The 25,745-nt window shown below is 44.8% G+C and overlaps 2 protein-coding genes across 3 annotated transcripts in view; one reads left to right on the top strand and one right to left on the bottom strand.

Annotated features, from left to right (window-relative positions):
- Positions 1-639, top strand: part of PMPCB (peptidase, mitochondrial processing subunit beta) — a 35,193-nt gene extending 34,554 nt beyond the window's left edge. Inside the window, exon 13 of the mRNA XM_083183028.1 lies at positions 361-639. Within this exon, the coding sequence (XP_083039154.1) occupies positions 361-425 (65 nt within the window). The 3' untranslated portion in view covers positions 426-639. The remainder of the gene's footprint in view (positions 1-360) is intronic.
- DNAJC2 (DnaJ heat shock protein family (Hsp40) member C2) lies at positions 556-16,307 on the bottom strand. 2 transcript variants are annotated; one of them, XM_083183027.1, is made up of 17 exons: positions 16,090-16,303; positions 12,558-12,748; positions 10,886-10,961; positions 9,927-10,025; positions 8,661-8,802; positions 8,480-8,560; positions 8,293-8,358; positions 7,580-7,671; positions 7,225-7,346; positions 6,296-6,445; positions 5,057-5,145; positions 4,837-4,906; positions 3,569-3,753; positions 2,148-2,248; positions 1,433-1,543; positions 949-1,103; positions 556-721 (listed from the first exon to the last, which is right to left on the bottom strand). In XM_083183027.1, the coding sequence occupies exons 1-17, from the start codon at positions 16,145-16,147 to the stop codon at positions 647-649; spliced, it is 1,863 nt and encodes a 620-aa protein (XP_083039153.1). In that variant the 5' UTR covers positions 16,148-16,303; the 3' UTR covers positions 556-646. The 2 variants fall into 2 exon arrangements, with proteins under 2 accessions (XP_083039153.1, XP_083039152.1); XM_083183026.1 differs by having other exon boundaries at positions 556-1,103; positions 16,090-16,307.
- Positions 16,308-25,745: the final 9,438 nt, after the last annotated feature.

Raw genomic sequence — 25,745 nt, 5'->3', positions numbered from 1 at the left:
GTTTATATCCAACTCCATGCCCACTTGGATAGTAGGGGTATGAAAAGGACCCCTTTTCCCATTGAATTCTATGTTAAAATGGACTCAGTCCATTTTAACATTGAATCCTATGGAAAAATCGGGTCCATCGCATCGCATCGCATGCGATATGGTCGGGTGCGATGCGATGCGATGGACCCGATTTCAAAATCGGCAGCCCAGTTACTACATAAGTACCAAAAACAAATTACAAGTTTTTAGCATGGTACTTTACAGAAATATTTTACAAGGATTGCTAGGACAGTCACATATCTTTGCTGTAGATCATTGTTCTATTCATTATGAAAATGCGGGTAACAGTCTCATCTTTGTATTTACCAGGTCCCATTGGACAACTCCCTGAATATGACAAGATCCGAAGCGGAATGTACTGGCTTAGACAATGAACATATCTCTTCGATGCCAGTGGTGTTTTGTGATTTTTTTTTTGCCGGGGAATATTTAGATCTCTCTTATATGAGCCTTGTAGGACTCAGAGATTAATTGATTAGTTTGCTGTAAATACTACAAAACTCATTAAGAAAAAGTGTTTAATATAATTTATCCAACCAAATACCTGTGTAGTATTTTGCTTATTTTTATTATAAAACATAACACAAATTAAGTCTCATTTCTTGGCCTTGGGGGCATTCACTACATGCTCTTGAGCTGCCTTTTTGGCCTTCACCATTTCTACAAGTTCCTGTAAGGGGGGGAAAACAAAAACAGGGAAATTAGTTACAAATATTGACCGCTACATTTAAAATCAAATGTGAAAAAGTATCCACATAGTAATCTGCCTCAACTGAAATAGATGCCTCCGAATTAACTTTTCACATTTTAAATTCAAGTTTGATCAACTAGAATTTTATTGTCAATTATTACAGTTGTTAAGCACTTAGAAGTAGGGCGTGGAGGTTTTATTTTTACCTTATATCTTTTCATGCAATCCTTCTTGGACCTGCCAGGAACAGCTTCTGCGATCTTCTCCCATCGTTCAGGAGTATTTACAGGATACGTTTTCAGCGCTTGCTCTAGAAGTTTTTGTTCTTCAGTTGTCCAGGGAGTAGAATCAGCACCAGGACCTTTAAAAAAAATTATATGCATTATAATGTAAATTGTTTTTGTTACTCGTCATCATTACTAAAGAAAGTAGTTGCAAATTAAAGTGAAACTCAAAATATTAAATAGCATATCATGATCCAATCACAAATGTCCTTATCTTTTCAACGCAACTATTAGTGACATTTGTCATTTTAAACTGTATATATCTGTACTGCTTGCTGTGTTTATGCATGGTTCAAGAGTATCCTCAACTATCGGACCACATACGATCAAGGCATGATGTATAATGTGAATCCAGCAGGTAGGATAATATGACAGACAACTGCAACAACTTATACTGTACACTTACCTTCAAAACGCTCTGAAGGCATGGCATTATCCACAGACTGAGGTACAACTTTGTGCTCCTTCTTGAACTTATCAAAAGCTTTCTTGTTGATATCATCCTTTTGCTGAGGATCTGCATTAAAAGTATAGACACACTTCCATGAACCAAAATGTGAAGTGAACCTCATCTTCAGTACTTGGATACATATGTCTCAAGGCTACTCTATTTTGACTGCATTGATACAAACCACATTGACACAAAAACAAGCAAACATTCTTTTCCTCCAGTGATGTGATGAGCTAGAAAAGGGAACAAGCATGTTGTCTCAGTTGAATTATTCCAGACAGACACACCTTTTCTAAATGTGATCAATGAGAAGTAGTGACCTTTGTGCCACTTTATGGATGTGTATATACTGCTGGTAGGTATATAATAACTGACTATATCATGTGAGTGACTGGATCACTGTTCCCATCCAAGGCTAAAATTGTAACAGCACATTTGGCATTCAGCAAACATACTGAGAAATACTCTACATTTAGTCATAAGCCAACAGTAACTTTTATAAACAGCATTAAAATATACAAAGAAAGAAAGAAAGATCATTTTTATATACATTTTTTCATTGTGAGCGACAAACTCCCATGCAAAACTCAGAAACAAAAATAATCTAGAATAGGCAGTGCTACTTCACTGATATATCATATGAGAACCTGAAACATGGTTCTTAACATACCTAGCTTTTGTAGGGACTTTGCTTTGTTTATAACATCCTTTGCTGTCCTTTTTATTCCAGAAATGGAGTGCAAATTCATATAATTGGCAATAACTTCCCACCTGCAGGTGAATGTTATTATGTTTAAATATACAACACTGGCAGATTTCATGTAAAGTAACAATTTAGGACTTTGTTTGACAAACTTGATTAGGAGAATATTTAAAAGAAAAAGATAGTTTTGGTAAACCAGTGAGCAAATATACACTGCAAATACACAAATGGGAGTCCAATTGGGTTAACAGTTTCAGAATGGTCTAATTTACTATTTAAAAATTATGGACAAAAAGTATTTGGATGCCTGACCATTACACCAACAGGGACCTTAATAACATTGTATTCAAATACATATACTGTAATATGGAATTGGTCCTCCTTTTTAAGCTTTAACAGCTTCTACCAAAAGGTGCTCGATGGGGTGTAGGTCAGGGATGTGTGCGTGCCAGTGAAGTTCTTCCACACTAAAATTCAAACCACATCTTTATAATCTGCTTTGGGCACAGTCATGTTGATATAGGACAGGACCTCTCCTAAACTATTTCCACAAAGTAGCATAGCATTGTCTAAAATGTTTTAATATGAGGAAACCAAAACTCCAAACCCTGAAAAACCACCCCATACTATTAGTTCTCCCCCAAACTTCACAGTTGGCATAATGCACATTCTCCCGGCATTTGTCAAACACAGACTCTCCCATCTCGCTGCCAGAAAATCATGATTTGACACACCACAGAACACATTTCCACTGTGTCCAGTGTTGAGTGCTTACACGATTCCATCTGACACTTGTCATTGGACTTGGTGATGGAAGGCTTGAATGCAGCTGTTTAGCCATAGAAACTCATCCATTAAGCTCCCTCAACAGTTTTTGTGGTTACAATAATGCCAGTAGAAATTTCCAAACTCTTCAGCTATGGAGTCAGTGGCTCTATGTGGTCTTCTGCTTCACGACAGAGTTGCTGCTGTTCCAAAGTACTTCAATTTTCTAATATCACTTACAGTTGACTGGAATAACCAGCAAAAATGACGTTTCACTGAAGGTGGCCTCCTATCATAGTACCACGCTTGAAGTCACAAAATGGATTGTTCTGAACAGTTCAGTATCACATATGTTTGCAAATGGAGATTGTATGGCTAGGTGTTTCAGTTTATACAACTGCCACAATAGCTATTATTGAAACAACTGAATTCAATAGGTCTCGCCAAATACTTTTGTCCATAAAGTGTATTTGTGTTCTCAATAATACTGCCAAACTTTAACAAAGGAGTACAAAGTGTTATAGTTGCGAAATGGACTAAATTCATGGGTCTAAAAATACAGGTTTACTATCCACTATCATTCATCCCATTTTCTAAATCTCAATTAAAAACTTAGACCTTACCTTGCATTAGTTCCAGCAGGAAATAGGTTCACAGCTTTAATAAGTAGCTGCAAGTCATCTTCTGACCAAGACTTGCTGCTACCTCCACCTCCAAATGTAGACTGCTCTGCACCTTTTGTGGACTGCCTCATCCGAGCCTCTTCCTGCTCCTTTTCTCTCTTAAGCTGGGCATTCACCTCTGCAATCTAAATAAAGCACGGAAAAAGTAGGGTTATAGAAAGGTAAGAGTCAGCTCCTTCACCAGGGTGTTGGATTTCCGCAATAGTTTCTTATACTTATTTGGCATCTGGGCACTTTATTGGCAAATAAATCGTTCTTAAGGTTTGTTTTCATTTTCATGGTTTTATGTTTTATCAGAACCAGCTTTATTGGCCAGGTATACTTGCGTATACTAGGAACTAGATTTGGATTGCTGTGCAATAGCCAGTAAGGTACATTTAAAACAGTGACAGTACAGATATACATAACACATACAGGTATATGCTAGATGTATCCTGCATTAAATGTGAAAGTGATTTGAGTTAATGCTGCTTTTATGTTACCATGGACTATTCTGCCTTGACACCACTGGTCATGATCATTAAGCACCTGCAGTCAGTCACTGTGGTATCCATGGTGGATGGTAATAATTTCCATAAAGTATTCCCGGTACACATTGAGGGGGGTATTCAATCTTCGGGTCACGGCAGACGAGCTTGCTCGCCTGCCGTGACCCAGTCCCGTTCTCGGTCAGCTCGACCGAGAACATGCAGGCGGGATTCAATGTCCCGCCTGCAGCGGGACGAGAAGGGGGCGTGGCCGCAAGTTGCGGCCGGGAAGTGACGAGCTGCAGCCGGCAGCTCGTCACTTCCCGGCTGTTCTCGGCAGAACGAGCCCGACAGCTAGTGATGTCGGGCTCGTTCTGCCAGGAAACCCTGTTCAATGCTGTCGGGGAAGACAGCATTGAATAGGGCCCGTCGAGCATCTCCCCCACGGGAGATGCTCGACGGCGATTGAATATCCCCCTAAATGTCTGCACATATTTTTGAATGACATGTAGTAACTGTCAGTTCAGCCTAGCTGGTGTCAAAATGGATTCACAAAATGTCAGCTTAAACCAGATGCATGTCTAAGATGGCACAGTATAGTCGCGCCAACTACTATTACCTTTACATACTGAAATCCCTTAAAATTTGGCATTTCAATATGCATCTAGAAATCAGAAGATGAACTACTAACATACTGATACTTGCCTCACAAATGAGAGACAAATTTTCTATTCCACATACCTGTTTTTCCACAGCAGTTTTACCTTCTTCTTTAGAGCTTCCAGAAAGGGTCTCATTCAGAGACTGTAAACTGAAAAAGGAACAAGTAAAATGTCAGTAAAAGACCTTTCTTTAATTTATTCAATGAGACCATTAATGGCTTTAAGTTATGAGTAATATCCCAGGAGGAAAATCCTTATAACATCAAACTGATGGAAACAGAAAGTGTTCTAATAATTACCTAGCTAGTTCAAGCCGATCACACAGTTTTTCTATTTCTTCCATCATTTTCACACTTTCTGCTTCATTATCAGAAAAGTAATTTGAATTCTGTGGTGAGAAGAAAACAAAATAAGAAATAAATGGCACTTTTCCTCATTTACACACAGTGGTTAGAAGCTGCTTCATGTTCTATTAAGCATATCCTGACAACAGGATACACAGATTGGTTATAGGTGTCCTAGCCACTGGAGTAGCCCTTCCACTGTCCAGCTTACCTGGTCACATTTTCTTGGTATCGTAGAGGCTAGGAGACACCCAGGACATGTTTAACAGAAATCACTTCCTGACTTCTATTCCTTGGCAACAGCAGATATCAAAGACTCACGTGGGGGGAATCAAATGCTTTCGCAAACAGCTAGGCACTTCCCAACAAGTAACCAATATTTTGGGAGGACAAAGTTGCACCTGGACAAATACTATTTTTGGTGGGGTGTGCTGGGGTAAATCACAAGAATAGCATTGAGACACATGTAATTGATAGTGGTATCAGATTCTTGTATTTTAACACTACAGCACAGGTTCTCAAAGTCAGTCCTTAGGACCCCACACAGTGCATGTTTTGCAGGTCTCCTCACAGAATTAAGTGAAATAATTAGCTCCACCTGTGGATATATTAAAAATATCAGTAATGGAGTGCACCTGTTGGGTGACCTGCAAAATGTGAACTATGTGGGGTCCCGAGGAAGGAGTTGGAGAACCACTGCACTACAGTATACTGCCCAGGATAAAAATAGCGACTGTGCAAGGTCAGTAACATATCAGATCTATGCTGCCTTCAGAAGATCAGGGCCGAATCCTCCAAAGGATCAGGATGCGGACGTCAAAATATAGACAGCAAGCATCCTGATCAGTGAGCATGCAGGCTGTGTTAGGGTCAGGCTAGGGATGGTATATACACTTAACCTGGTCGGCATTGCCTCCTTCAGTATATTTACTGCCAGCATTCCGACCACTGGAAATCTGTATTTATCTCTTACCTGGTTATATATACTGACAGGTTTTTGCAACAGCGCTGAACTGATATTAGTATACAATTATTCCGGTGTGCATATTTATCTGTGATATATTTAAGGCAGAATGCAACTTGCAATGGTGCCAGCCAGCATAGTAGGTCATAGTAGGTCTTAGGTCAGAAATCCTAAGTGAAGCACTCAGGGTTTAGACAAGATAGAACAACGGCCTCATTGAGCTAACAAACCTTGCAAGAAGTACGCAGCCTCTGTCTTTCCTTCTTTATAGCTTTCTTCTGTATATCTTTTTCTTTCTTCAAAAGCAGCGCTTGCTGACGAGCCTCTTCATCCTCCTTCTCTTTTGCTAATCGAACAGCCTCCAGCTCAGCTTGCCTTAGCTGTAATCATTTTATACATTAGTAAAAATCAAACCTATAATAAGCTTATCTGTATTATACGAATTGAGCGGATATCGTAAGCAGAAGTTTCTGAGGGGGAGGGGGTAAAAGGTGGTTGTGGGAAACTATAATGCTGTTACATGTTTTCCTCCCGTGAGTGATTTCTAGTCAGATCACTTAGAAATAGGGCTTCAAATAGCCCAGTGTGTATGCCCAATTACTTTAAAGATAAACCCAAAAGCACCATCTACCGATGTAGCGGGATTCATCTTTGCAGGGGATGGCGACGCCATCCCCTGCAAAGATGAATCCCGCTACATCGGTAGCGCCATCTATATGCCGGATGGTGACGGTGCTGCCCTCGGTCGCCCGGTGCCCACACCGGGCGACCGCAACCCCCCGCAGTGCCCTCGGGTCCCCCCCAGCCCCCTCGAGCGGGAGGCGGACAGTATGGTGTCCGCCTCGCCGCCTGGATACTGAGACGCGCGTGCGTGGGGGACGCACGCGAGTCTCAGTCAGTTGGAGTGCCGTGTTGCTGGCGGATTCGCCAGCAACAGTAAGGCCGGATTCATCTGTAGGTTCCTAAACCAAGATTGTTATTGTTTCAATAACAGTAGATTTGATAAGTAGATTCATAAAATGCAAATCAGCTTAGAGTCTCCCGGTGCTCTTACTGCTAGCTTTTTATATTCAGTTTATATAATGGTAAATGTGTATCATGAACAAACACATTGGTGAGCTGGATGATTTTACCTAATAAGCCACACACACAGACATACCTTTTCTTTCTCTTCTTGTTCTTTTCTCCTAGCATCCACTTTAGCTTTCTTCTCTGCTTCTTTCCTCGCTTTCTCTTCCTCTTTGAATTTCTTTATTCTAGGGTCACTGCTATATGCATTGTCTAGAAGAACAGAAGAGGTGCGATGTAGAGCCTGGAATATATTCTCATGTGCGATACGGCCTTTTTAACTAATTAGAAACCCACATTCTACACATGTTCCCGTACAGTTTCAATGCACCAAGACGATGACAGATGCAAAAAAAAAAAAGATTTAGGAATTTGCCCATTAAACAGATATAGCTATGTGTGAGTAGTATTGCATCTCAATACTATGATAAAATATTGACATATACCAACTAATGTTCTTATCCTATTCATCTCTTCTTTTTTCCTTTGTGCCCGGGCAGCTCTGTTCTGTTTTTCAATCCACCTCCTTTCATCACGGCTGACAAAAGAAAATGTAGTACAATTTATTGGTTAAACAAAGCATCAAACACAAGCTTACCAAAAGTATGCATGATTTAAACTATACAGTCTACTAGCCTAACAAGATGAAAAGGTTTTGCGAAGAGGTACAGTAGTTATTTCCCTCGCCTTCAGAAAGCTTGGCTTGAGATGCAACCATGCAAAGCTCGACTTTCCCTGGCATAGCAACAATTCCAGAAAAGCCCACAGATGGCTGCATAAAATGTAATATTCCAGCATATGCCTGACTCAATAGGAAGATATAACCTATCTGTTTCCTGCTTCTGCCCAGGCCACAATGAAGGGCGAACCTAGCAAGATTGCCCTGCAAGGGCTGCAGGAAGACAATTTACCGGAACCACAGGCTCAGAGCAGGCACAGACAGATCTTCAAGACCATACAGCAATATCAGCAATACTGCAGCAAATGAAAGTTAGGCGTGAGCAGGACAACCAATCAGACATTGGAGCATTTGATTGGTCCTCTAGCTCACACCTACCATTATAGAAAAAAAGCAAATAAAAATGTTCACCACTAGTCGGTAACATTGCTTTTTGCAAAAACTGTAATGTCATAACAATTGTTGACCAACAATACTTACCATTCAGCTTTCTCTTTTTCTTCTTCATCCAAATAAGAAAATTCTCTCCAAGAATCAAAGTTGTACCTAATATTTTGACACACAAATGTTTTTTTTTTTTTTTTTTTAAATCTAAAATGTCACATGAATTCAGAAACGAATCGTATTTAGCTATTATGCATATGCAGGACAGATCTATAAAACCTACCAGAAAGAATAAAATGCATCTACGTCTTCAATAGAGGTGTTCATGGTGCCAAGCTTCGGAGCATTTTTCTGGTTTGACCACCTACATTGTGAAATCTCAGTTAAAGTGTGTAATAAAATCTGATATTTCTTGCAAAACAATATAAGTAAGCTTATTCAGTTAGATTGAGAGTGTCCAGTACCTGCTGTTTCTCTCAAACACAGGAGAATATACTTCAAAGAAGTTGTCTTTTGCCTCACTCTTAGAAGGTACAGAATTGTCAAAGGTGGGATCAATACTGTTGAATGCTCTCCTTTTCACTGGGTCCGATAACATTTCATAAGCTAAAATAAAAAAAAGGCCCATCAAATATTACGTCAATTTGTGCTATTCAGGTTCTCACGTGATATGCCAATAGGAAAGCAGAGAATGCAATTAATTAAAATATTATTGAATTGTTCTTTACAAATACTTAGAGCATCGTTATATTGCTATCTCCAAATACTTCAATTACTACAAGGTTGGGCTTTTTCCAATGAAAGTGGTACAAAGGATCTACAGCAAAAAGATAGACAACCATTAGGTCGATACCATTAGTTCGACAGTGCCCAAAGGTCGACATGGGGTTTTTCACAGTTTTTTTACCCAAATGTCGACACAGTTTGAAGTGAACTGCAGACCCATGCTTCGCTCGCTGTGCTCGGCACACTATTTTATTCTCACACCTCACCCTAGTGGATGGTAGCGCATGAAATACCGCCTGTCGGCACATGTCGGCTCAAAAAAACAGTGAAAAACCCCATGTCGACCTTTTTGCTTGTCGAACTAATGCCGTCGACCTAATGGTTGTCTATCTTTTTGCTGTAGATGAATAGTCCGGATACCTTTTCCAATAAAGTCACCTCTGATCTTCCAGCAGACATTTCGGCCCCTCAGCACCTAGGTATACAACCCCAATTTGCCTAATCAGTGCGATCGGACGGCCCAGAAGACGACCTACTCAGCTCTGCAGTGCATTTGTTGATCCCACTAGCTGTAGCTCTGCCGCCAGTATATCTTGGTCACTATGGCTACTACCAGGCATCACTGCAACAGTGATGGTATATCCACAGGAACTGCTTCAAAATTAATCTGTAAACATTTACCATTTGAGTGAATTAAAAAAGCCACAACTGGCACATTAGATTTATACAATGCCCTGCCGTGACAGAGCAGTACATCCTTTCACTAAATGTAATAAAGGTTCTAAATCATAAAAAGTTAATGTTGCTCCTCACCTCTGTAGGGGGGGGGGGGGTCAAGTGTTCTCGTGTGGGAGGCCATTAGGTTGCACCTGGCAGAGATATTCAAGTGCTGCTCCATTCGGGCATGCACAACTGCCAGTGCTGACATTACTGTACTAATTTTTTTTTTTTTTTTTTTAAGTGTTCCTTCTTTATTTATACCCAATTGCAATGAATGACATTACCTTTAGTAATACATGTGAAATAGTCATTATCGCCTTCAACAATCTGCTCTCCTGCTGCCTTTCTCTTGTCTGGGTGGTGTTTCAGTACCATTGCCTTATCTAGAAACAAATCAGAAATAGTTTCCTCAGTAATATTTCTCCACAACGGACTACATTTCAAAAAGAGGGACAGGTTGAGGAACGGATATGTACAATAAGACTATGATAATACATCTTGGTTAGGTGAGAAATCCTAAACATGCTTCAAAATGAATATCAGCATAAAGGTACAATACCTTTACCGTTTAACCCTTAAAACTATGAAAAGTCTAGGGATAAAGAGAGGCGGTGTGTGCATATGGCGCTATCCTTTTGGATGATCAGAGAAATTAAAATAAATAAATTCAAAATAATATTTTTTATTTGAATGTAGTTTTTTAATTTCTCTCATCATCCATTAAGATAGCGCCCTATGTACATACCGCCTCTCTTTATCTATATGATAATATAATTAGCTTCATGCCATATTGACTTTAGAAAATTCAATAAATTAGAGGTTTGTATTGCTATTGTTTTACTGGTCACGGTATAAATGGTACACAGCATCTAAGTCAACAGTCACTAGGTTGGCCACTATGGGTCAACAGTGTCTAGGTCGACATACCTAAAGTCGACATTGACAAAATGTCAACACATGCTTATGGTCGACATGAGTTTTGCAGGGTTTTATGTCTATGTCGACATGGACACCATATAAGTGCACGTGTCCATGCTCCGGGCACACTATTATATTCCCACTCTATGTTCACTTGGATAGTAAAGTATGAAAAGCCACCTTTAAAAAAAAAAAATTAATTGTGAAAAACTCAGTTCGACCTTTTGTCAAAGTCAACCATTTCAAGGTGTCAACCTAGTCACCGTCGACCATTAGTGGATGACCTAGACATCACTACCCAGTGACCGCATAGCACTTTACTTACGGGCTGCTTTGATCTGTTTCTGTGTGGCCTTGTACCTTAGAGTCTTCAGTCCAAGCACAGCATAATGATCCTGGTTCTACAAACGCAGAGATTACATGTTAAATTCCACCCCGTCAAAAAGAGCTATACCATCATTTCTCTCATTAGGCCAAATCATTTGTTAAATCAGTAATATGAACTCTACTGAGGTTTATGTTACAAATTGCTCTTTTTTGTATTTTAAGAGAACAAAATGATAGGGTATTCAATCTGTGCCTTTCCACTGGTGGAAGTAGGGACACTTGCCTATTCAATGCTGCCGTTTCTGACAGCATTGAAGGCTTTCAGATTCTTTTTAAAGTTGAATCTGAATTGTCTGACACAGCCATTGAATATCGACAGTCGAGTTAAAGTCAGAACGGTTCGAAAACATCCGTTAATCATTCTCAGTCAGATTCGGGATTGAATACACCTAACAATTTATAAATTAATGCTATTTGATTGGACCCTTCTTAAAACACGGGTCAAATTGCCAGGTTGGTTGACCTGTGTTATAACCTGTGGTGCTACACCAGGGTTTATACGCCATCAACCCGGGTCTGAGGTGCGATGTGAAAGGGGTATTAAAGTTTCAAGAAAACCCCCAAAAGATATGAAATGTTGCACTATATGCACTGCAGGTGGGACTGATGTAACATGTGCAGAGAGAATTAGATTTGGGTGGGGGGTGTACTTCAAACTGATATCTATATTGCAGTGTAAACATAAAGCAGCCAGTATTTACCCTGCACAGAAACAATAAAACACCCAAATCTCTCTGCACATGTTTTATCAGCCCCACCTGCAGTGCATATGGTTTTGTCCATTAGAGAGTGATTGTGCCTTCCCGAGTGAATCAGAATAAGCCCCGTTGTTCATCATATGCTGCCATACTTTGTTTTCAAGAAAATCCTTCCAAACTCCCTAGTCCATTGCAAATAAGTTGTGCTACTAGCATTATATGTCCACGGCAGAATATTTCCATGGTCTTCAGATGCTTAGTCTTTGCAATAGAAAATCACAAAACACTCTTATTTAGATCATACAATGCATTTTTTTCCTCTCTAATAAATACAGAGTACAGGCTCAGTCAGCAAAAACTATGGCACTTGGAACCAAGAGTCTATAAACTACTTGTGTGAAGGTGCCATACCTTTGCCATGGAAAAGTTGAAGCAATCTTGCTTTGTGCATTTACGATGGCTACTAAAAAGGAGTAGTTCCAAAGAAGTAAAGTATATTTTGGCACATTCTCTTTTCTTCATGGTGTAGGGAAATTTACCACGGAAAAGTTAATGTACAATTCTGCAAACATTTAATCGTTCCTGCGTTTTTAAATTCAAAGCTTTAAAGAACTGATCCAGAGTTCGAAGTTTCTACAGTAGCCTGCAAATAGTATGTGCATACAGGTATTCTTTTACTACATTGCATGCTATTGTACTATATACTATTGTACTGTAGTCAAAATCTGGTGTAGTTCAAATTGCACCCAGTGTACAGTCCAAATTGCATAGCACATTGTATAGGGTCAAATCACACTTTACTGTGTGTGGGCACCATTAGATCCTATCCAATGGACTTATTGGAGGAAGATTTGCAGCAGTTTCCTGGAGTCATTCTTACAAAGCTGTAAATTCATTTATAAAAGCACCAACCTTCCAGTCCTTCGGATCAAGCGTTTTCAACAGGGTAAATTCTTCCAGCTGAAACTCTTCATCCTCAGACTCTTCTGAGGTTTCCTTCTCATCCTCCAGCTCCTGGAAGGAGGCAGACACATTCCTATTCCTGCGCTTGATGAATGCTTCAAACCATCGTCCCACTGGTTCAACCTGACACAGCAACGCAGCTGCCAAAGCAAAAGATGCACACTCACAACAGGGACAATACTACAGATAGTAAAATTACTATAAACGATGAGCTTCTGAAAGGTATATCCTGCTTAAATAAAAACAGTGAATGGAATCATTAAATTGGCCTTGATTTTACCACAGAACATTTTCTTTGGGAAAAAAGAAATTTGGGTACTTGTTTCCTAGCACGGCGCCCACTAAGCAATTTGCTTAGTGGGCTATTCTGCGTAGTGAAATCGCATCGCATGGGCCATGCGATGCGATTTTCCTATATAATTTATTCACTGCTCTCTCAGCTCCGGGCCATCACATCGGCCGCAAAATCGCATGCGATCGCATGTCATTTTATAGGGTGTGTGATGCCATGACATTAGGTATACAAGATTGTATGTCCCAAAAACTAGGTTTAACGCACCCCCCACTATCCATGCCAACCCGAAGCGTGGCGAGCGCAGTGGAACACATCCTCCGACTTTTTCATTACCCCACTATCCACGTCGGTGTGAAGTTGATTTTATATAGTGTGGCGAGCGCGAAGCGTGGGGGCGCGGAATACATGTAAAATAATCCACATCCCCTCGTGGGCCTCGCTGCCCTCGCTACACTATATAAAATCAACTCCACGCCGATGTGGATAGTGGGGTAATGAAAAAGTTGGAGGACGCGTTCCGCTGCCCTCGCCACGCTTCGGGGTGGCGTGGATAGTGGGGGGGGGGGGTGTTAAATCTATTTTTGGGACATACAATCATTATTGTATACCTAATGTCATGGCATCGCACACCCTATAGAATCGCATGCGATTTTGCGGGACATGCGATGCGATATTGTGGTGTATAATGAAAAAAAAAATTAAAAAAAATCGCATCCCATGCCGCTATAATGGCCCATGCGATGCGATTTCCCTACGGTGCCGTACGTAGAAAATCTGGGTGCCGTGCTAGGAAACAAGTACCGAAATTTGTCCATATAATCATACACATGTATTACATTTTCTTATGCATGCAAACAGGACTTTCAAGCATGTTTGCTGATGAACAAATTTTGCATTTGGGTGATCTGAGTGAATAGCTTGATTAAAAAAACCATCAGGAAAAATAAAAAATTTGCACTCCTGATGCAATATGGGGGATTTGTAATAGTGTACAGGGCTGACCTAATCACAAGTTTGTATGTTCTGAATTTGTGCGTATTCCCTTTGAATACGCACCCACTTTCCTCCTACAACACAACACATAGAAAATGTACAACACTACTGATCTGCATTTGCTTATAAATAAGAGCAGTGTTGTTTACTAGGAAAAGGGACCAGACATTGTTCATCATATGCTGCCATACTTCTTGTTCAAGAAAATCCTTTCAAACTCCCTAGTTCATAATAAATAAGTCATAGCTATGTCCACGGCAGAATATTTCCATGGTCTTTAGATGCTTAGTCTTTGCAATTGAAAATCACAAAACACTCTTATTTAGATCATACAATGCATTTTTTTCCTCTCTAATAAATACAGAATACATGCTCAGTCAGCAAAAACTATGGCACTTGGAACCAAGAGTCTATAAACTACTTATGTATGCATAAACACACCTTCCATGGAATTTTACAATAAGTGTTTATTTAGGATTAGATATTGTGTTTTAATCTGCTTTTCTTTTTCATAAATTAAGGTGAGCAGACTATCTGTGTGAACAGACTTAGGGCCTGATTCTGGTTCACAAAAGCAAATTCTCTCTCTGATGGACAAAACCATGTGCATTGCAGGTGGGGCAGATGTAACATGTGCGTCGACATGTGTTAGGTCAACATGGTTTTTTTTTAAGCCGACAGGCGATATTTCACGCCTTACCATCCACTAGGGCAGGGCTGGTCAACACCGGCCCGCCAGATGTTGATGAACTACACATCCCAGCATGCCTTGGATCAGTTTCAGCATGGTCACTGGACTGTTTTTTTTTTTACCTTGTAGCCGTTTCCACCGAATAGAGTCCCAGGTCGACTAGGCAAAAACTGTTTTTTTTATGCTAGTGGAAAAGGGGTATTGGAGTGCTTGGGTTGGTAGGGACTTCAGTCCCCTGAAGCTGGGGAGCTTGAGTGGTGTGGAAACAGGGGATTGCCAAAACGCCTTGCATATTCAACAGCCAGCCACACAACTGGTTAAACCTTATGTGTCATCAGTCATGTTCCAGGTGAAGGTGTTATGCACATAGTAGCTGATCCCAAAAGTTGGGGGCTTGGTAGCATACCCACAAGCTTGGGACAAGCATGCCTCAGTGCGAAAACGTATGGGGGCTTGGTAGCATACCTACGAGGTTGAAAAAAGCATGCCCTGTGTTTAGGGAAATGGCTGAGTGCCAAACACGCATTGGGTGGTATTCCTTACCCTGCCATTGCTTTATTATGTGATGGTGCCATTAACCAAATAAAGCTGCAGAAGTTTTTATTGACCAAAAGTGATCAGTCTGGTTTGTTATTGGTTGGCATGTATGGTGGGGTGCACCCTAACACTGCTGTCACATAGCAAAATGCAAGGTTGCACCGGGACTTTTAAAACTGTTCAGTCCCGGCGCGACACTGCATTATGGGATGTTCACGTTATTACCGGTTCGCTAACGTCATCCAGGGGTGCGGCAGGTAGTTGGCACGTCATCGGGGTGGGGGAGGAGGCAGCACTTAGAGCGGGCGCTGCTCCAAGGGCTGCCTCCTCGATAGTGTGAACGGGAAATGGGTCGCTCGACCCATTTAACCCGTTCACACTGCACAGCAACAAACCGGTAAGAACCCTTCTTTTTTACCAGTTCCTATTGCCGTGTTGCTACCTGTTTGCAGGACCCAGTAACCCCTTTCACATAGCACTAATTACCGGGTCGAACTGGCACGAAACCGGCTTGTACCCAGTAATTAAACGCGATGTGAAAGGGGTATAAGTCAGCCTCTACACCCTTATACACCTCTCTGAATCGCATTTTTGATGAATGAATGAAAGTGTAAAACAAAGCAGATATGCTTTGGTGAACATTAGGCTGTGTTCTACATCTGCACAACAGACTACAGTACAGCCTTGTGGGACCATGCAGAGACCCAGGTGTCCCATACCTCCCTCACTTACTCATTCATTCCTATGTCTAGGGCATCTCAGCATTTCTTGTACGATCATATCAATTCATGACTGACAGCACAATGCTGCTCGGTTTTACTTTGTATCGTAAATAGCCGGTGCCAATCCACGGGCAGCGCCAGCATGAAGTCTACCAGCGGGGAGCGCAGTGTTCGGCTACACGCAGACCGCAGTCCCCGGCAGGTCAGGCCTGGGATGGGGGGCGGGGAATGGGCGCTTCTTACCTGCAGACAGGGGTCTGGTGACCCCGGTGCTGTAATCGGGCCGCGCTTCTAGCAGCATGATGCCGAGCTGAGGACGCCGATCAGCAAGGACTACGCTGATTCTCTTCCCGGCCGGCACTCACCCACCACAGAGCCGCATGGATGGAGGAAACACGAGTACTTCCAGGTCACGGCTGGGTGTTACACACAATCCTCTCCGGCCGGTATCGCCTTCCAGTTCCCTCTTGAGTCCGCCCTGTCTCATTTACAACTATTACTGCTACGTATATACCTATGGAATGCACTGTACTGTACTGCTGCTGTAGTATGTAATGTGTTGCGTGCTGCTGCTGTGAGACATACAGTAGTACATGACATGATGCAATGGTACTTGTGTATTAGCTGGCCTGGTACCTGTGTATTAGCACAAGTATTACCCATTAAGTAGTTTACGTACTGTCCTATACCTTGGAATCTCATCGCATGTAATGTAGTAGTAGTAGTAGTAGTTTTACGTTTATCATACTTGCCTACCTGACCCTCTCCATGTGGGAGAAAATGCTCTGTTCCTGGCTTTCCTGGTAATGTATGATTGCCATCACCTGTGGGGAGCTAGGTAAAGGTGTTTCACCACAGGTGCTGGCAATTATACTTTACCAGGGAAGTCCAGGAGCAGAGCATTTTCTCCCGCATGGAGAGGGTCAGGTAGGCAACCATGACGTTTATTTATAAGGCGCCACAAAGTGTCCGCAGCGCCGTACATAGCAAACAACAAATTACAAGGTAACGTACAGGGTGTGTTGATAAAATACAGCATAAATAGGGGTATAGCTGGTAGAACTAAAATCAGCATCAGTTCTGAAGTAGGTGTCGAAATTGTCGAGGAGACTGAAGATGAAGTAGAGGAAGGGAAGAACAGGACAGGAGCACAGGTGAGGTAAAGAGGTAGGATGAGGAAGGAGGGCCCTACTCATAAGAGTTAACATACTAAAAGGAGGTGGGTGGACGAATGAAGAACAATAGGATAAGTAGGAACGGATGGGAATATCAGGATAGGTAGATCAAAAGAGGTTAGGAGGAGTGATAGGCTAGTCGAAAAAAGTGGGTTTTGAGGGAGCGCTTGAAGGAGGTAAGGGAATCAGAAAGCCTGATGGGTGGCGGGAGGTTGTTCCAGTACAGGGGGGCAGCGCGAGAGAAGCCTTGGACATGGAAGTGGGAGGAGGTGATTAGGTGAGAGGTCAGCGGCGGAGCAAAGAGGACGGGAGGGAGTGTGGATAGAGATCAGTAAGGAGCGGTGGAGGAGGAGAGAGCCTTGTAGGTGGTGATGAGGAGTATAAAGAGAACTCGGAAAGGAATGGGGAGCCAGTGAAGAGATAGACAGAGGGGGGAGGTGGAGGTAGAGCGGCGGGAGAGGAAGATGAGCCTAGCAGCAGCGTGAATTATTATTATTATTTTTATTTATAAGGCGCCACAAGTGTTTCGCAGCGCCGTACAAAGGAACAATACAGGGAGACAAAGCTTGGCATAACATTGAATAAATAACAAAAATACAGTACAAATAAAGAGCGCCACAGATCAATACACATTACAGCTTAAATGTAAGTAGTGAGGACTCAATCAACATAAGACCAGAGGCTAGATGCCAATGATGGAGAGGAGTATGCGGACAAAGATGGTCACTGAGTGTTGGAGTATAGGAGAGCTGTGAGTGAAATGTGAAGAGAAGTGGGCTTTGACAACAGGAGGGAAGAGGGCCCTGCTCAGAGGAGCTTACAATCTAGTAGGAAGGGGACGTGTCAGTGGAGAGGAATGGTCTGATGCGCGAGATGTTGCATAGGTGAAAGCGGCAAGACTGTGAGAGAGCACGAATGTGGGGGTGAAAGAGGGAGGAGTCAATGATGACACCGAGGCAGCGCATTTGGTCGGTGGAGGTGATCTCAGTTTCACCAATGCTGATGGAGATAGTGGGAGAAGAGGGGATGTTCGGGGGATGGAAGATTAGAAGTTCAGTTTTAGCCATGTTTAGTTTCAGGAAGCGTTGGGTCATCCAGGCTGATATGGCCGTGAGGCATTCGGAGACCTTGGACAGGAGTGATGCGGATAGGTCGGGGGAGGAGAGATAGATTAGGGTATCATCAGCATAAAGGTGGTAATGGAAACCATAGGAGCTGATGAGGGTGCCCAGAGAGGTGGTGTAGAGGGAGAAGAGGAGAGGGCCAAGGACTGACCTTTGGGGAACACCGACTGGCTGCGGGGTAGTAGGAGAGGAGGAGCTCTGAGTGGAGACGGAGAAGGAGCGAACGGAGAGGTATGAGGTGAACCAGGGGAAGACCATGCCAGTGATGCCAAAGGAGCGGAGGGTGTTGAGCAGGAGAGGGTGGTCAACAGTGTCAAAGGCAGCCGACAGATCAAGCCTGATGAGGATAGAGAAGAGGCCTTTGGATTTAGCCGATAGTAGATCGTTAGTGACTTTGGTCAGGGCAGTTTCAGTGGAATGTAAAGGGCGGAACCCGGATTGGAGGGGGTCTAGAATGGAGTTAGCAGTAAGGTGGCTTAGGAGATGATTATAGGTCAGACGTTCTAGGAGCTTGGAGGCAAAAGGGAGGAGGGAGATGGGCCTGTAGTTGGATGGAGAGTTGGGGTCCAGATTTGTTTTTTTGGAGAATTGGGGAGACAAGAGCGTGTTTGAAGGAGGAAGGGAAGATCCCAGAGGATAGGGAAAGATTAAAGAGGTGAGCCAGGTGAGAGCAGACTGACAGACTGAGACGACGGATAATATTGGAGGGGATAGGATCGAGCGGGCAGGTGGAGGGAGAAGCGGATTGAAGGATAGAGTGGACTTCAGCAGCAGTGGTGGGGTAAAATGAGGACAGGAGTGGGAAGGAGGGAGGGGAGGAGGGAGAGGGTGAGGTCATGGCAGCAGTGATGGCAGTCCTGAGAGAGGAGATTTTGGTTGAAAAGTAGGTAGCAAAATCAGCGGCTACGATGGAGGACGGAAGAGCTGGAGGAGGTGGGGAGAGCAAAGATTTGAAGGTGGCAAAGAGCCTGCGGGGGTTGGATGATTGGGAAAGGATGAGGGACTTAAAGTAGGATTCCTTGGCCAGACCAAGGGCAGAGCTGAAGGAGGAAATAATGAATTTGAAATGGAGATAATCCTCGAGGGAGCGTGATTTCTTCCAGAAGCGCTCAGCAGTGCGAGACCACTTTTTAAGGAATCGGTTGATAGGCGAGTGCCACGGTTGGGGGTTGGAGCATCGAAGGGGGATAGAGGAGGGAGGGCAGGCAGAGTCCAATGCCAAAGATAGGGTGTCATTATAGTGGAGGCGGCGAGGTTCGGGCAGGACATGACGGCGATTGGGGCGAGAAGAGGACACAGCGTGTTTGAGAAGGCAGCAAGATCTAGTGTGTTGACGTTATGCCGTGAGACAATGCGCTTGGGAGGAGGGGTGGGAGAGGGGGAAGCAGTGAGGGAGAAGGAGATGAGGTGATGGTCAGAAAGCTGATTTGTGTGTGATGCAATGGTACTTGTGCAGTTTAATGGCACCCCTGCCTGCGGATTGCATCTCATGCGATACAATGCGAATTAGCACACCCCCACTATCCATGTTCCAGCGGAAGTGTGGCGAGGGGACGGGGAATACACGTCAAGCATCCACGTCCCCTTGCAGGGCTTGCTGTGCTCGTCACGCTTCGGGCTCCTTTTTCAGCAGGGTTCGCTATGCTCGCCGCTCTTCGGGCTTGCCACACTTTATAAAATCGGTACTTATTTCCTAGCACGGCGCCCATTGCATAAGATTGTATGCCTTAATTAAGGCATACAATCTATACAATTGAAAAGATTTTTAATTATATGTACAATATCGCATCTTATGGATCTCATCTTATGGATCTTATGAATCCATAAGATGCATAAGATCTATGAGATCCATAAGATGCCATATCATAAAAATCGTAATTAAACCCCCAATAACCATTGTTAACGCCACCGGCACTATAAACACCAACCCGAAGCGTGTCTAACACAGCAAGCCCGCGAGGGGCGGCGGTACGCGTCCTCCGACCTTTTCATACCCTCACTATCCACGTCGGCGTGGAGTTGATTTTATATAGTGTGGCAAGCCCGAAGCGTGGCGTCCGCTCGCCACGCTTCGGGCTCGGTGGCTCGCCACACTATATAAAATCAACTCCACGCCGACGTGGATAGTGGGGGTATCAAAAGGTCAGAGGATGCGTACCGCCGCCCCTCGCAGGTTTGCTGCGCTCGCCACGCTTCGGGTTGGCGTCAATAGTGGGGTGGTGTTAACAATGGGGGGGCATTTCACCCATGAGGGGGGGTTAGCAATTAAAATTGGGGTTTTGGGGGCTTTTTACATTGGAATAAATGTAAAATTGGGTCTCAGGGACCATTTCAAATTGATTCCAATGTAAAAATCTCATTGATTGCATCGCATGTATCTTATGCCGCACAAACACATAAGATGCATGCAATGCTTGCGATATCGGCCCGACACATACCGTCTAGAACGTGGGCGCCGTGCTAGGAAATAAGTACCATAAAATCAACTCCACTCGGACGTGGATAGTGGAGGTATGAACCGGTCGGGAGAAAGTGTACCGCGTCCCCTCACGGGGTTCTCCACGCTTCGGAGTGACATGGATAGTGGGGGTGTGCTAAACGTGGATAGTGGGGGTGTGCTAAATCGCATTGCATCGTGTGTGATCCGGAGCCAGGGGTGCTGTGAAACTGCACAAGTACCATCGCATCGCACACAGATCGCATGCGATGCGATCCCAGTGAATAGGACAGTCCATAAATTACTTAACGATGCAATTACAAAAATTAGAAAAGTTGGATTTATGCAAACTATCACCCCAAGGCCTGTACAATGCCATGACATTAGGTATACAATAATAGCATTGTATGACATACAATGATGTTTTATGCACCCCTCACTATCCACGCGACCCCAAAGCGTTGCGAGCGCAGCGGAACGCGTCCTCTGACCTTTTCGTACCCCCACTATCCACGTCGGCGTGGAGTTGATTTTAAATAGTGTGGCGAGCGCAGCGAGCCACTGAGCCCGCTTCGGAGTGGCATGGATAGTGGGGGGTGCCTAAAACCTCATGTCATACATGTCTCATGTCATACATGTCTCATGTCATACATGTCTTGTATGTCATACAATGCTATTATTGTATACCTAATGTCATGGCATTGTACACCCTATAAAATCACATCGCATGCGATTTTGCGGGAGGTGCGATGCGATGCGATTTGATCCCCCGGGGCTAAGAGAGCATTGAATAAATTACATAGGAAAATCGCATCGCATCGGCCACTTTAAGGGGCATGCGATGCGATTTCCCTAAGTAATCGTACGTATGCTAATTGGGCGCCCAACTAATATATAAGTACCCAATTTATATTAAAAAAAGCTGAGAGAAATCAGCGAATTGTGTTAGTGTTATTTGAAGTACACCCACCCGGCTCACTGACTTTGGCACTCACTGCATCCATCATCACGGCAGGACACCTGTTTGGCACCCAGTGGCTACATTTGCTTTCGGTACTTATATATTAGCAGGGCACCCGGCTACGCTGACAACGTAGCTTAGGCTACAGTGTCAGCGTAGCGTAGCCGGGCACCCTGCTAATATCTGGCTTCATACTTACTGGACGGCCGGCGGTGGCCGGGAGAGCGGCACACAGGGCCGGCGCCACCACTAGGCAGCCTTAGGCATTTGCCTAGGGCGCCGGCCGCTGGAGGGCGGTAGTTTGGAGCTGGTCCCCCCCATCACCCAGCAAGCAGTCCCATCCCCGGGGAGATTCATGGCGTGGCGACCTGCATCACCCGGCAACTCCCCCCCCCCCCCTGGAAAGTCACGGCACCGGACCCAGCAAGCCCCCCTCCCCTCCCTGGGGAGTGTTGCGGTGGCATTGCACGGCAAGCGCCCCCCCGGAACGTCACGGCGCTGCTCGCCGCATCGCTGGACCCGGCAAGCCCCCCCCCTCCCTGGGGAGTGTCGCGGCGGCCAGCATTGCACGGGTAAGTGATTGAGCACCGGGGCGCCCCCCCCCCCTTCCTGCCTGGGGCGCTCCGGTGCCTAGCACCGGCCCTGGCAGCACACATCAGTCCGGCGGTGATGGGCGGGCAACAGGGCACTGAAGGGCGGGCGGGAGAGTGGCACACATCAGTCCTCCGGCGCCACGTAATTCAGTGTACTGCCGCTGGGGGAGCATCACATGGTTTCCCTGCTCCGCTCGCCACACTTTATAGAATTAACTCCATGCCCACGTGAATATATAACTGCTAATTTAAAAAGAGGATTTACCAATGCTATTGAACTTCCTATTAAACCAGAGAAGTTACTCTAAAAATTGTTCAACATCAGTAGTCCCTCGCCGAAGTTTCTGTCCCTCGGTGCCGCTTCCTGGCTAATATGTCGGGTGCCGTGGAGTCAGTCAGCAGAGATTCGGCGAAGTTGCGATGCTTCGCTGATCTCCCAGAGGGGCGGGCGCCTGACTACTGGCCGGAGCTTCTAAACAGCCTCTGCTAGTTCCCGGGACGCCAGATGATGACGGCACCCGGAGCGTATGCGGTTGTGGAGCTCCGGTCTGTGTGCAGGTTTTTCAGAGGAAGACAGGAATATTAGCCAGGAAGCGGCACAGAGGGACGGAAATTTCGGCGAGGGACAGCGCTAAGACTTTGGACTGTACTTAAGGTATCAGGGAGTACTGTGCACTGTAGGGAGTAGGGACGCCAGCTCCCTACAACTCCCTTCCACTTTAACATCACCGGTTTAAAGGCTTTGACTCCTTTTCATTGTATGATACAGCGCTTTTTTATCACTTGTTCATATGAATAAAACCACTGTTATTTTACAATATTGATCCGTAACCACATCTGTAGACCCGCAATACATATTCTGCCTTGAAACGGGTTGACTGATGTGAATGGTATTTAAATAGTATTTAAAACTGTAATAAACGTTTAGGCAGTGTGAAAGCGGTATAAGTAAACTCTTTCTAAATCACCTTGCAACCTGTGCTCTATCACACTGATGCACTCCCTAACCCCTTGGCCTGTGCTCTGTCACACTGGCATGCTCTATAACACGGATGTGCTCCCACACCCCAGAGCCTGCCCTCTATCACACTGACGTGCTCCCTCATCCTGTGTCTACGCTCTATAACACCAATCTATTACCCTCCCCACAGCCTAATCTTGACCTTCCCCGCTAGAGCCTAATCGTACCCTGCCACCTAACCCTAACCACTCCACTCCAAAGCCTAACCCTTAACACCCCCTAAGGACTCTTCACACACACACACACACACACACACACACACACACACACACACACACACACACACACACACACACACACACACACACACACACACACACACACACACACGGTAATTCTTACCATACAAACAGTCTCACTGGCTCAGAAGGCCCAGGAACTGCAACAGCCACTCACTCTTGCTCTAGCTCAGGCATGTCCAAACGATGGCCCTCCAGCTGTTGTGAAACTACACATCCCAGCATGCCTTGCCATAGTTCTAGCATTCCCTAATAGCAAAACTGTGGCAAGGCATGATGGGACTTGTAGTTTCACAACAGCTGGAGGGCCATAGTTTGGACATGCCTGCTCTAGCTGCAGCATCAGCCTGAGTGTTATCAGCTCCAACTCCCCAACTGACTCCCACATAGCTCCAACCCAGGCCCTTATTCTGATCGGTGCGGCCCGATCAGAATATGCGGCCGCAACCGTGCAGGCGAATCCCCGCCTTCCATACGGATCGCCACCTGCCGTCCGTATGCGGATATGTGGCGATCCGCATGAAATTGGACGGGGATACGCCTCCTCCATGGTGGGAGCAGCCCCTGCATTCGATGGTCGCCGAACATCGAATGCAGGGCCGCACGCTCCACCAGGTCCCGCAACACAAGACCACACGGACACTTGTCCGTGTGAAATCATGTATAGAGGCGGGCAGCTGACATCCGGCGATGTCAGATGCCCGCCCCGTACACACGCGTCACGGCCTCATTACCATGCATACGCCCCGCGTTTGCATGGGAACGCCCATGAAACGGGGGGCGTATGCATAGGGTAATGAGGCTAAGTAGCCCCTCACGCCCCTCTACGCCCCCTGTGCGGCGTATAAAGAATCTGTGCGGCGAAATCGCCTGCACATGCGCAGAGTGACCTCTGCACATGCGCAGACGATCAACATCGGCGGTCCGTCCGCATGCGGGAATTTCCGCACCGATCAGAATAAGGGCCCCAGTCAGGGTCCTGCATAGTTCCACTCCCTGCTAGTTCTGTGTAGCTGCACTCCCCACCGAGTCCCCATGAAGCCTCTGTAGCAGCAGGAGGTAGAGCAGGGATCACACCTATCCTGGCCGGATAGGCGTGATCCCTGCCCATGTTAAATATTTAACATGGGCATCTATGTTGGGAACGCCCATAGATGCCCATTTAGGGAAGCCAATCCCAGGGTATTTTTTCAATCCGGCATTCGGGATTAACAAATGCTCTATCAGATTGGCTTCCCTATTAAAAAAAATGCCTGAGGTGTGGTGTGCCGGCAGCCGGGAGGGCGGTGCGGGGAGGAGTCAGGCGGGCGGTGTGGCCAGGAGCTGAGGACGGGAGAAGTCGGGCAGCGTCTGAGCGGGTGCCCAGACTCTGCCCGGCATTAGACTGTGCATGTGCGTGCCCACCACCCAAGGGCACCAGGGTGCTCAGCAATATATCGCCCCACCGTGTGTACACAGCTTTAGTAAATTTCCCTCAAAGTGTGAAATGTCATGGGATGAGAGAATCTGAAAGTGAGAGATTTGGTAAAAAATCCCCAGTGTTTTTAAAGCGGCAATCATTTACAATTCAAAGCAAAACTGGTTTTGCAGTGTAAATGATTGCCGCTTTAAAAAAAAACCTGGAGATTTCCCAAATCTCTCACACAGTCGACATGGACACAGTTTGAAGTGCAATCGCTCTGCTACGCTCGGCACACTATTTTATTCTCCCACCACGCCCTAACCGGATGGTGGGGCATGAAATACCGCCTGTCGGGGCACATGTCGGCTAAAAAAAACTGAAAAACCCCATGTTGACCTTTTGACTGTCAACCTAGCCCATGTCGACCTAACGCTAGTGTCATAGAAACATAGAATTTGAAGGCAGATAAGAACCATTTGGCCCATCTAGTCTGCCCCTTAAAGTCAGTCAGAAGATTTATTTTTCTTGCAAGTAAATAAATTATTAATGCCTGGCCTTACAGCTCCCAATGTCTGGCCTTACCGCTTCCCTTGCCTGGCCTTACCGCTCCCCCTGCCTGGCCTCACCACTCACCCTGCCAGTACATGGCCTCACCTCTCTCTACCACCATGGCAAATGAGCATGTAACCCTTGGCAGTGTATGTACCCCCCTGGCACAGAGCATGCAATCCCTGACATTGAGCATGAAATATGAAACCCGCAATGAGCATGTAGGTAAGCAGCACTTATATGTAATAGGCTTTATGGTGTGTGGTATTATATATAATGGGCATTACAGTGTGTGGCATAATGTGTAATGAGCATTACAGTGTTTGCTATAACGTGTAATGGGCATTATGGTGTTTGCTATAATGCGTAATGGGCATTATGGTGTTTGGTATAATGTG

This window comes from Crinia signifera, chromosome 4 (assembly GCF_055691185.1).
Source record: "Crinia signifera chromosome 4, ASM5569118v1, whole genome shotgun sequence".
Taxonomy (NCBI): domain Eukaryota; kingdom Metazoa; phylum Chordata; class Amphibia; order Anura; family Myobatrachidae; genus Crinia; species Crinia signifera.
Note: the sequence above shows the minus strand (reverse complement) of the source record. Positions and strands in the feature narration are given on the sequence as shown.